At 33.0% G+C, this 13,125-nt stretch overlaps 1 protein-coding gene across 8 annotated transcripts in view; it reads left to right on the plus strand.

Moving 5' to 3' along the window:
* The window catches only part of DMXL2 (Dmx like 2), a 152,377-nt gene that overhangs the window by 124,553 nt on the left and 14,699 nt on the right, over positions 1 to 13,125 (plus strand). For 5 of the 8 annotated variants that reach the window (XM_063088708.1, XM_063088710.1, XM_063088713.1 and 2 more), the window contains 4 exons: positions 1,054 to 1,130; positions 2,629 to 2,756; positions 4,462 to 4,710; positions 7,709 to 7,887. In XM_063088708.1, coding sequence (XP_062944778.1) covers positions 1,054 to 1,130; positions 2,629 to 2,756; positions 4,462 to 4,710; positions 7,709 to 7,887 — 633 coding nt within the window. Of the gene's footprint in view, positions 1 to 1,053; positions 1,131 to 2,625; positions 2,757 to 4,461; positions 4,711 to 7,708; positions 7,888 to 13,125 lie in introns of all 8 variants that reach the window. The other 3 variants (XM_063088707.1, XM_063088709.1, XM_063088711.1) reach the window with 1 other exon arrangement.

Below are 13,125 nucleotides of genomic sequence, written 5' to 3' on the forward strand. Positions count from 1 at the left end.
TTTTTTTATTTCTTTTGTTTGACAAGCATATTTGATCTCTGCTTGTACATTCTTCTGAAGGTCTGGTCACAAAAACCTAGTAGAGACTTCTAAAATCCACCATGTGAATCTGTCAGTATTTTATTAGAGATTTAGTGATCACATCAACCTATTAGAGACTTCTAATTCATAGTCACACTTCTAGTCCATGTAATTCATGCTTCTAATCCATAGCGTGAATTAATCCATATCAGTATTTTAGCAGAGACTATTTCAATTACTTTTTAGGTGAATAAGAACATGTAGAGAAGGCATAAAATGCATGTAAATTTTAAAAGTTTCCAGTTCCTAGAAAATTGAATAAGGCTTTCAAAAAGTAATCTGGATAAGACTTTCTAAGAGTACAAAAGTGTTTCTAAGTTTCCTTCAAATTTTAAGATTTTATGAGTCTGAAAATGTTGATTTAGTATGGCATTTCCAGATTTTTTTTTTTAATACTATATGGATAAATTTTAAACTTTCTAAATGTGAAATTCTAAGACTATTCCCTACTCCTGAGTACTAAGTAAATTACTTATTGGAAAATCAGACATTTCACACAGTGATTGATATATTTATTGAACAGACTTAAATTGTTGTTATTGATGAAATTGTCTTTATTTTATCAAGGGGAATTTCATAAGGCAAGCTTAAATAAAAGCTGTTAATTCTATACTTATTTCAATTCTTTTGGGGTGGGTGGGGCGGAATATTACTATTTAATCTAATTATTAGTAGGCTAGGACAAGTCCTGGTAATACCAACATTCGCACTTCACTAAGGACCTGGTAAATGGCAGGCTTACTATAACTAAATATTTGATAAAGGTGTCTGACTCAGTCAGCTTTGTTGTGGGCATGCATATAAAGGTGGGTGGGAGTTATTTTAGAAGTTTTAAAGCAAAGTTAGGAGTCTCATATAGGATCCAGTCTTATTTATGATGTTGTAGTTTCCCGGGTATTTTCTAATTTTTAAGATATTACTGTTGTATAGAAATGTTAGTACAAAATGTAATTGTGGCTGTTTTGGTTTTAGGTGCACACACTTCATTCACTAGCAGCATCACTTTCTGCATCAATTTACCAAGCATTATGTGACAGTCATAGCTACAGGTAAAAAAAAAAAAAAAAAAAACCCAAATAGTATTAATACAGCAAAAACATTAAACTGTTCCAGACAGAGTTATATTAAAGTTCTATGTCCTAGAGACTGAAAAATCCCCAAATACGACTGCCCTGTATACTTTCGTAAATGACAAACAGAAGTAATTATTTGTTTAGTTTAGCTATAACTAGTAACAATGTAGAAAAAGACAAATAGTAAATGTAGATCATCATCATTACCATCTTTTTTGTTCTCAAGAAAGAAAACAATTTATAAAAATTTTTTCTAATTTTATTTACCTTAGGAACTATTTCTTTTTGCATTGGCTTAGCTTCTATTTGTTTAATTGATTTTCAGTTGAAAGAAAAAATACTTTTGAAAAACAAAAAGTACATTCCTAAATTTGAATTATTAAAATTAATTTTACTTATCCGTTTATGAATGATGTAAAATTCTTTGAAAGTGGTATCAATTAGAAGTAATGGTTTGAATTTTTCTAAATGTCAAATTGCCTTTATCAGGGCATACTATACATTTTAATGACTTAGAGTAGTGTAAATAGTAAGAAATTGAATCACTTGGAAAGATGACCTAGATTTAAATGATTGATATTAATACATAACATTTGTGAAAGAAACAGATCCACACGAAATTTACATTAAATATATGTCTAGATTTTTTTCCTTGTACATTTAACAGCCCTTTGTGGGAACATTTGATATCAAATAAGGAATTGGTGTCTCAAAATGGCCTGTAGTACTCTACTTTTAGCCTAAATGACTGCAAAGATTTGGAAATGTAAATAAGGAAGAAAAAGTTGATTTAGTTGGTTGTGGTCATCTAAATGATCAAAGACAGCTTTTTTGATATTAGTCACTGGTTAAAATGGCACCAAATGAGAATTCAAATACATTGTTTTTAAATGTGTGTTTTCCAGTCTTAAGCTATGATTTACTCTCAGTGACTCAGCATTACTTTCTTCTTTTGTATTTTCCCTAACTCCACAACAATAGCCATTATGGAGAGGGAAGTAAATATTTAGGGACATTGGCTTTAGATTTAGGCATTTCTAAAATGTGATTCTCCTGATCGTAGTTTATATTTTAAATCAGGGTTATGCAGCACAACTTTGCAGAGCTAAGAAATACAACAAACTGGTACCCTGAAACTTTATGCTTACTATATCCTAGTACTAAAATTAGTCTTCTTACCTCAGACTTTGAAAAAAAAATGCAGGTAGAAAAGATTTTAAAGTAATCAGTGGCATCTGGAAAATATTTTGAAAGACTAAATGTCATTTGCCCAATAGTATTTTGTTTTAAAAAACTATCAGTAAACATTTGTAACTAATTTCAAGAACTTTCTAAAATAAATTCTCATCACAACAGAGAATTCAGTTTTAAGGATTTTTAAAAATCATCATCTAAAATAGGTGATGTGTATGAAGTGAAATTGCTTACCACCTCTCTTAGGATGATAAATAACTCAATCTATTTGTTTTAGCAGTCAAACAGAAGGAAATCAGTTTACAGGAATGGCTTATCAAGGACTTCTTTTAAGTGATCGTCGAAGATTAAGGACAGAAAGCATTGAAGAACATGCAACACCAAATTCATCTCCTGCTCAGTGGCCTGGTGAGAATTAAAGTGGTTTATTTGTTTTTCAATCTTCTACTTGACAATTCCTTTTTTAAAAAAAGCTACTGACCAGTTTCCTGATTGTCGCTGTTTGTGGATTTGGTGAGTAGCTTTTTTTGTTTGTTTTTGATGATGTTTCCTGCTATAGGTTAGGAATTCTTAAGTACTAGAATATTGTCTGAAGACTGAGAAACTCAAGGCTTCAAAAACTACCCGTGTTAACCAGCACAAAAAAGCAGGCTCCCTCCGTCCACATGTTCAAGTCTGAATTTGAGTCTTAAAAAGCAATATCATAGATATATTTTCACAGATATGTCAGAGAAATTACCATTATTATCAAGAGTATGAATATATATGTTAGGATAGGAGTGACCATTCCATGGGATGCTATCATGTTGTCAGTCCTTCACTTCCTCTGGTTAACTCTCTTTCTTATTCTGCACATTAGTTATTTTAAACCTTATCCACTTTCTTCGGTACCCTAAGTGTGTATTTAAAATTAATTTTAAGCATAGGTTTCTAGAAACATACTGTTTTTAATTTTAACCTCTTATTTTGAGATAATTTCAGACTTACAAAAAAGTTGCAAAAGTACTCATAGTACAAAGAATTTTTGTATAACCTTCACTCAGATTCCCCAAATTTTAACATTTTACCATACTTATGATTCATTCCTTCTCTCTTTCTCTCACTCACTTATTATGTGTGTGTGTGTATATATCTAAGTGTATTTTTTCTGAAATATTTGAGAGTAAATTACAGACATGATATCCTTTTTCATCTAAATATTTTGGTGTGTATTTTCTAAAAACAGACATTCTCTTACGTAACCACAACACAGTTGATCAAATTTAATATTTTAACGTTGATGCAATACTGGTTTCTAATCTATAGACCTTTTTAAAATTTTTCCAGTTGTCCCAATAATGTCCTTTTTCTGGTCTACTGAACATTTAGTTGTAATATCTTGTTGGTCTCCTCTTATATGGAGTAAAGTTTCCCTTCTTTCCTTGTCTTTGGTGACTGACACTTTTGAAGTGCACTGGCAAGTTATTTTTTTAGAATGTCCCTTAATTTGGTTTTTTATGATTTTTCTTAATATTAGATTAAGGTTATGTATTTTTGGCAGAGATACCACAGATATATGTGCCCTTCTCAGTGCAAAATATCAAGAGGCACAGGGTGTCAATTTGTTACATTACTGGTGCTATTAACTTTGATCACTTGATAAGGTGGTTTCTGCCAGATTTCTCCTTTGTAAAATTACTATTTTTACCTTTGTAATCAATTAGTATCTTTTGAAGAGATAGTTTGAGACTGTGTGTAATATACTTTCACCTGCTAATTTTAGCATCTAGTAATGATTGATGCTTGAATCAGATTATTACTGTGGGGTTACTAAATGGTGATTTTCTAATTCTATCATTCCTCCTACTTATTAGCTAAAATTCCACCTTGAGCAAGAACTTTCCTTCTCTCTTTTTTATTTATTTCTTCACTCATTTGTTATATCAGTATGGACTAGTGGATTCTTATTTTATTCTGTAGGTTATAATCCATTCCTACTGTTGTTTATTTTGTTGCTCAAATTATTGTTATTTATTTTATAGACTATAGATACATAATTTTGGTTAAACTGAAAATTTGGATTTTTTTTTCCTTCTGGTATTTCATGCTGATATGATATTATATACCTTTACAGGTGTGAGCTCACTTGTTAATCTCTTGAGTTCAGCCCAAGATGAAGACCAGCCAAAATTGAACATTTTGTTGTGTGAAGCTGTTGTTGCTGTTTACTTAAGTTTATTGATACATGCTCTTGCCACAAATTCCTCCAATGAATTGTTTCGGCTTGCAGCCCACCCTTTAAATAATCGAATGTGGGCTGCTGTTTTTGGAGGGGGTGTAAAACTTGTTGTGAAACCTCGAAGACAATCAGAAAATATTTCAGGTAATATAAGTTTGATACCAGTAATGTATGTAAATGTAAATAATTTCTAATGTTAAAGCAAAAGATTTTTTAATGTTTAAGAAATGTTATTTTGAAAATAAGTGCTGTTTAAAGCATAATCACTCATGTTAGGACAGTAAATAACTAAACCCATGTTAGAGCAAAAATATAGTTGGTTACTTTTATTTTTATAGAAGTAACATTTTTGAGGTTGATAAAGCAGGACATGTTTGAAGAGGATAAAAAAAGAAACAGAGGAAAGGTAAAGGTAAGTGAGCAGATAATGTCAAGGAACAAGGCCATGGAAAAAGGATAGTTCATAATTAGAGAAAGAAGATTTAAATAAATCCTCAAAATCTTTACAGAGCATAACAGCAATTGGCTTCAGATTAAGTTTACGGTAGTGTACCAGATAGCTGTTCCAATCAGCACAAGTTTTTTAAAATTCTATTTTCTGTATTTTTTTTTTCTTCCCTTATGGACCAGAATATATTTTTCATCTCACTTTTTAAGGTGGTTGGATATGTGAAGTATGGACTGATGCCACAGGAAATGTTTCAATCTTAGTGCTGAAACATAGAAATTATCTTAATTCATCCTTAGAAATGGTCATATTACATCAAGGAGTCAGTGGCACAGAGAGTTTAAATGACACAGTTGTAACTTCTGTCTCTACTCCTAAGGTTGAGTTAAATGAATGGGTTCCTGTATAAGTCAAAGTAAGGGAGGTGATCTCACCAACTCCCATTGCTTCCATTCTCATTATATGAGGATGCCTCTTAATCTTTTTCTTCCTACTTGATTGTATTGTCACCTTAAATTCAGAAATTTTCCTCCCAAATCACTTCATTCTCTTCCTGAATTTTCTATTTTTGTTTGTGGTAATTCTGTCTATCAAGTCATCCATGCTTGAAACCTCCGAGTACACATTTATGTTTGTATTCATTCACTTAACACCTTCTACATGCCAGGCAGTGTTCTAGACTGTGGGGATAAGGGAGTGAACAAAATAGGCAAATCCCTTACCTTCATGAAGCTTACATCTAGTGCAGGTGTTCATACAATAAACAAACTAACAAATAAATATTATTTCAGGTATGGTAAGAACTATGATAAAAAATAAAGCAGGGTAAGTGGAAAGAGAATGATGAGGGAATGAGGATGGGACCAGTTTAGTTAGGAGGTCAGAAGACATGTTTCTGATGAAATAGCATTTGAGCAGAGCCCAGGGGAGTCAAGAATCACAGCATGCAAATATCTGGAGCCAGAGCATTCCAGGCAATTAGAACAGTGAGTGCAAACATCCTGAAGTAGGGCTGAGTTTGGCCTTTTCCAAGAATTATAAGGAGGTCTAAATGGCTATCTTGAATAGAGGGAGTGTTGTAGGAGATGAGGTTAGAGAAGTACCTGGGGACAAGTTCATTTAGGGTTTCATAGATCATGGAAAGACTTTAGTTGTTGTTCTAAAGAAAGATAGGAAAACTACTGGAGGATTTTAAGCAGAGGAGTGACATAATCTGATTTAGGTTTTTAAAAGAACCACTCTGGCTGCTTTGTGGCAAATGAACTATGCAAGAAGAATAAAAGTAGAGAGCCTGGGTGGGAGGCTATTGTAATAATCCACTTAGAAAATAGTTGTGGGTTACCATCAAGGATGAATGGATAAATAAAATGTGGTATATACATATGGTGGAGTATTACTCAACCATATAAAGGAGTGAAATACTAATACATGCTATAAATCTGCATGAACTTTGAAAATACTATGCTAAGTCAAAAAAGCCAGGCACAAAATGTCACATATCATATGACTCCATTTATATGAAATATTCAAAATAGGTAAGTCTGTGGAGGCAGAAAGCAGATTGGTGGTTGCCATGGGCTAGGAGGAAGGAGTGACTGCCTAATGGATACAGAGTTTCCTTTTGGGGTGACGAGATTGCTTTGGAATTAAAGAAAAGCAGTGGTCTTATAATATTACAAACGTACCAAATGCCACTGAATTGTACACTTTAAAATGGTTAATTTTATGTTATGTAAATTTCATCTCAACAAAAATATAACGGTCGTTTAGTCTAGGGTGGTAGTCATGGACAGAATGAAAAGTGGTCATATTCTGGATATAATTTGAGGTTAGAGCTGATGGATTTGTTTATGAATTGTGTTTGTGGTATGGGAGAAAGAATCTAGATAGAATTATCATTTTCTGTGACTGAAGGTTTAGGAAAGGTGCAGGTTGCCTTCTACTTACTGGACCTCCTATGTCCAATTAGTTCCTGAGTTTTTTGATACTTCTTTTATCTGTCCCTCATATCTAACCCTTCCTTTAGTTTTAACTGTTTGCCGTACTAGTTCAAGCCCTTCCTATGCCATTGTCCTCTCTAATTGATCAAACCACCATACCTCATTGTGACTAGCTTAAGCTTCAGTGAGAAATGCCCATAAGTTCCCAGATCATATCCAAAGACTGGTCATAGCTTAATTCTAGACTTTGTTGTTGTTATTACTCCCCTCCCTGACTGCTGTCTAGCAAAAGTAGTTCACTCCTCATTTCCCCAAACTTTCTTTGGTCATTTGCTTCTGTTGTCCAATCCCCTTTTCCCATTGAGCTTCTGCCCTTTTAAGGCATTCTTTACATCCTACATGTTCAATGAATCTTTCTTGAACCACATAGTCAGAAATAATCACTCAATCATACTTTTTACTACTTACTGAATATACAATTTAAGACATCTTTATCAAGAATTACTTTGATCCTTATTTTATGCAGCACATAAACCACTTCATGACAAGAAAGCCTTTAATGCCTCTATCCCTATTTGCACCTCTCTGCCATGGCTGCTAGAAAACTGATAGTAACTAGAAAAGTTTAGAAGCACAGATATAAGTAATTCAGTCTAGACTAAAACATGGCAAGAGTAGGATGAAAAAAAAGTTTAACTCTGTGAGTTAATAATGGAAAATAAATACTGATTTTCTTTTTACTATCTTTATTCAGCACCTCCTGTTCCTTCTGAAGACATAGATAAACATCGCAGGAGATTTAACATGCGAATGCTTGTCCCTGGAAGGCCTGTAAAAGATGCTACCCCACCACCAGTGCCTGCAGAAAGACCATCTTACAAAGAAAAATTTATTCCTCCTGAACTTAGTATGTGGGATTATTTTGTTGCAAAGGTAAGGGGAGTGAGGAATGCAAGCTTGAATTTAAGTGTATCTATTTTATTTAATCTTGTGTATGTATCACATAGGAATGGTGGGGAGCTTTTGGATTGAATCACCATAGTTTAGACATTTAATCTGTCAAGTTCAGAAACCGAATAGTCATAGTGAATTCAAGGATGATCAAATACTTGATGATGGATGAGACAAATCATATGGAACTTAATGTAAACCAGAAGTCAGTTTATTAATATATAATCAGCAGGATCTTTTTCTAGTGCCTGGAATACTTGTATCTACTATCTAGGCACCCCTCTGATTATTAGTAGTTCCCTTGGTCAGCATGGAGTTAGAGGAGGAGATGGATAGACATTTGGAGATTTTATCAGGTCATGGTGAGGCCTGAAATATCTGTTTCCCCAAAGCAGAGAAACTTCTCTGGGGATCAGAATACTCATGGCGACTAGATCCATTGTAGTTTCATTGCATTTCATACTGGCTGCATGCTAATGCTTGCTTTTTTGCACTTTGCTTTTTTGAGCTCATCACCCTCCTTCTATTGATATATTTCCCTCTTTATGTGTTTTAACACTGTTGTCACCTGGCTGTACATGTGCATGAGGGCATACATCTCTTGCCATGCCTCTTCTTATTTTAAAATTTTTATTAGATCTCATCTTACAGTTCTTGAGGTAATGATCCCACTCTGTTTTTGGTGGGCTAAACTGATCTTTAAAAAGTCTTTCAAGGTGAGTTTTGAAGCTTTGTTTTTTTTAATCTAAAAACTCTGGTTGTGCTAGTGGTTCTCAAAGTGTGGTCCCAGAACCAGCAGCATTAGCATGACCTGGGAGCTTGTGAGAAATGCAGATTCTTGGGTCCCATCTCAAACTCTGGGAGTGAGAACCAACAATCTGTGTTTTAATAAGTCTTCTAGGTGGTTCTGATGTGTGCTAAAGTGTGAGAACCACTGAGTTAGGCAAATTGTAAATTCACCTTTCCAGGTTTACTCTCCATCAGTATTCCAGTTTATACCTCTAGTATCATTCTGGTTTGTTACTTGAGGCTGTTGATTGAATTGCATTTAATTGTATTTAGGTAATACACCAGAGGATTAATAAAGTACTCTTAAAAACAGATAGGCAGTTCCCACCCCTTCCTTTCTAATTAAAAATTTTTTTCTTTGCTGTTTTGAAAGCCCATTGCATCGTTAATGTGAATAACAACACTAAGATTTGTAAATTATAATGTGCCACCTTAATTTTTATTTTTCAAAAATGTTTTCCACTGATTAGTATAAAGTTCTGAAAATTTAGAAAATGCAAAAAAGTATGAGGAAGAAAAATAGCACACATCTACCGAAAGATAACTGTTAACACTTGGGCAAATTCGCTTCTAATCTTTTTTCCTCAGATTAAAAAAATATATATAATTGGATAGGTATATGGAATTTTATATTTGATTTTTTCAATTAACATTATAAGGTAAGCAATTTGGCACACCATTAAAAACGTGTTCTCATATAGCTATCATTTTAAAAAACACATTTATTGTGGAAAACTTCAAACATATTCAAAAGGAGAGATAGTAGCATATGAATTTTTGTCTATTACCATCATCTTGCTTCAAAAAGTATCAACTCATGGACAGTCTTGTTTCATTTATACCTCTACCCACTCCCTAGATTGTTTGGGAGCAAATCTAGACATCATGAAATTTCATTCATAGTATTTCAGTATTTATTTTTTAAAAAGAAGGATTTTGAACAGAACTGCACTAGTGTTATCTAACACACACACACACACACACACACACACACGCATTCCAGGTACACACAATTCTTTAATATCATCAAGTATCCACACAGTGTTCACATTTTCCTAATTGTATCTCAAATGTTTTTGTACGATTTGGTTTGTTCAAATCAGGATCCAAAGTAAGATTTATACATTGCAATTGGTTGCTGTTTGTAAGTCTTTACTAATCTATAGGTTCTACCTTTATCTCTCTTTTTTAAAAACTTACCCTTTTTAGTCCCCAAAAGAATTTGTCCTGTGGGGGTCAGTGGATTTTGCTAATGCCATCCTCATATTTTGTTGCACTCAATCCTGTATATTATGTGAAGTGAAAGTTGGATCTGATTCCATTCAGACTGGGTAGGGAAGGGGAGCGCAGGATTAAATAACTTCATAGGTGGTTTTCCTGTATTTCCACTAAAAATCACTCTTTTTGTGATGTTGGTTGATCTTTTCCTAAATCCATTATTTCAGTGAGAGTTTTAAATTATGATAATATAATCTTGTTCTTCATTGTTCATTTATTTGCTGAAATATGTTCCTTCATCAACCTATTTGGTTGCCCTGAAATACATTTTGAATTGGAAAGACAGGATAAATAAATGCATTACTCTTTGCCTATATATATGAGTTTTCAAAATGATGAATTAATTCTCTAGCATCCTTCAGAGGAGGCCAGTGAATGTTGTTTTGCATTTAGTTTTGTTATGACCATACAGATTTAAACATGTTTTTTGTGTTTCAGTCCATTGCAGTTATTATTCCTGGAGTACTCAGAGTATTCTATCTTTGCCAGTAAGACCCACTTCCAGTTAGCTCCTGAATCTTTTTGAGACTACTAGTATAAGTTAGTGTAGGACAATCATGAGCATTTTCTACTCCAGACTGAGAACAATCATTTATCCACAGAACCTGGTTCCTTTCTATGGGAAATATTTATTTATTTATTTTTATTGAAACATAGTTGGTTGTATATATCCGTGCAGATACAGAGTTGAATATGTGCAATACGTGATGTTCAAATCAGGACAATTAGTATATTCAGCTTTATACAATGTAATTGTTTTTCATGGCCTTTTTCCAATTCCTCCCTTACCCCTCCCTCCCTCTTTCCCACCTCTGGTAACCTCAGTTCTGTTTTCTCCTTTCGAAAGTTCAATGTATTATTGTGATTGTTGTATCCTTTTTAAAAAATTGATATAACATTTATTTATTTACTTATCTTTTTATTATTAGCATATTCATTATTACAAATCATGATTTTTCTTTATGTCCTTTACCCGATCTATCACTCCTCAAACCCCTTCCCTTCCTCCCCTCCATCTCTAGTATCCTTAGGTTTGTTCTCTCCTTCTGAAAGTTCAACGTATTGTTATGGTCCGTCTGTCTTTCCTTCTTCCCTTCCTCCCTCCCTTTTTTCCTGCTTTCCTTTCCTTCCTTTCCTTTTTGGCACCCTGTGTCTGTCTTTCCTTTGTTTATCTTTTTTAGTTCCCACTTATGAGTGAAGACGTGCAGTATTTTTCTTTCTGTGCCTGGCTTATTTCACTTAACGTAATTTTCTCCAAATTCATGCATGTTTCTGTGAACGGCAGTATTTGATTCTTTCTTATAGCAGAGGAGTATTCAATTGTGTAAATATAGCACATTTTCCTTATCCAGTCATCTGATGTTGGACATTTTGGTTGGTTCCACTTCGTGGCTATTGTAAACAGAGCTGCAATAAACATGGGAAGGCAGGTATCCCTTCAACATGATGATTTCCATTCCTTTGGGTATATACCCCACAGTGAAATTGCTAGATCATATGGCAGTTCCATCTGTAGTTGTTTGAGGAACTGGGAAATTATATTTAGAAACCACAGTCAGGTGCTAGGGATGCTCATTCTAACTGGGTTGTCATTGTTTCTAGATAAGCATCATTTCTAATGACCACGTAACTGTTTGATTTGTTGACTATATTATATTTAGTATTTGCCTATCAGAGATTTGCTGTACTCGTTCTTTCATTTTTACAAATATTGCTGAGATTAATATCACATTTTAAAAAATTTTTTCTTAGTGGATATTAAAATAAGTAAAGAGAAGTGCAGTCTAGCAATTGACTAATGCAAAAATATAGTCCAAAAATAATATATGTATAAGGATTTAGTCTATGACAAAGATAATATCATAAGTCAGGGTGGGAGGGGGGAAGGAAGGATTAATTAATGAATGATGCTAGAACAACTAGTTAGCTGTGTTTGGGACAGGAGATAAAGAGGGAGATGAAATCTGATCCTCACTTTATTCTAGATAAATAAGAGAGTTAAAAGTTAAGAAAGAGAAGGAAGAAAAAGAGCAGGAGAAAACAGAGGAAAAGAAAAAATAATAAAAGTAAACAAATTTATTAGTGGAAAGGACTTTGCTTAAAAACAATGTAATAAGTCATAAGGAAAAGTACAGAAAGAATGATTAAACTTAAAAACTGTGCATCAAAAGCATCATTAAAAATATTTAAAAGCAAATAGCAAACTGGTAAAAGTGTCAAGTAAGAGAAATTGATAATATCCTTACTAAATAAAGAATCCATAAAAAATAAGGTAAAATACCACAATCCCAATAGGAAATTCACTTAAGAATATGAACAGTCAATACCTTTATTGACTGTGAAAAATCAAAGGGCAAATAAACTCATTAAAATTTTAATGTCACTAACAGGAAATAAAAATTATTATTATTCCTTCCAAGGGAGGAATTGGAAAAATTAGTATTCCTTCCAAGGGAGGAATTGAAAAAAGGCCATGAAAAACAATTACATTGTATAAAGCTGAATATACTAATTGTCCTGATTTGAACATCACATATTGCACATATTCAACTCTGTACTGCACAGATATATACAACCAACTATGTTTCAATAAAAATAAATAAATAAATATTTCCCATAGAAAGGAATATAATTAATATCACTTAAAAATTTTTTCTCAGATAATCTTGTCTATTTTTTCTTCCCTATGAACTTTAGAATCATTATCAAGTTCCAAAAACGAAATAGAAATTCTCATGGAGATTTTATTGAAATTATTTAAAACCTATGTACATTAACTTGTAAGGAATTACAGTTTTGTGTTTATAACACCAAGGTCAAGGGTTTGAATCCCCATACCAGCCAGCCACCAAAAACAAACAAACAAAAAAAGAATTAAGAATTACGGTTTTTGTATAACTTTATAATGGCTTGTAATTTTCTTCACTGTAGCTCTCTCACATTTTTCATAGTTTTTTTTTTTTGTATTTTATGTTTTTCAATGTATCTTTAGACTTTTCTGACCTTTTATTGCTGATATATAAGAAGAAAATTGATTCTTAAAAATATTTATGTTGTGTCAAGCTACTCAATTATTTTATTGAATGTGAGAGTTTTACCTGGTTTTCTTGACTTTTGTGGGTCTAGAATAATCTGTAAAAGAAAATTTTTACT

This window comes from Cynocephalus volans, chromosome 3, assembly GCF_027409185.1.
Source record: "Cynocephalus volans isolate mCynVol1 chromosome 3, mCynVol1.pri, whole genome shotgun sequence".
Taxonomy (NCBI): Eukaryota; Metazoa; Chordata; class Mammalia; order Dermoptera; family Cynocephalidae; genus Cynocephalus; species Cynocephalus volans.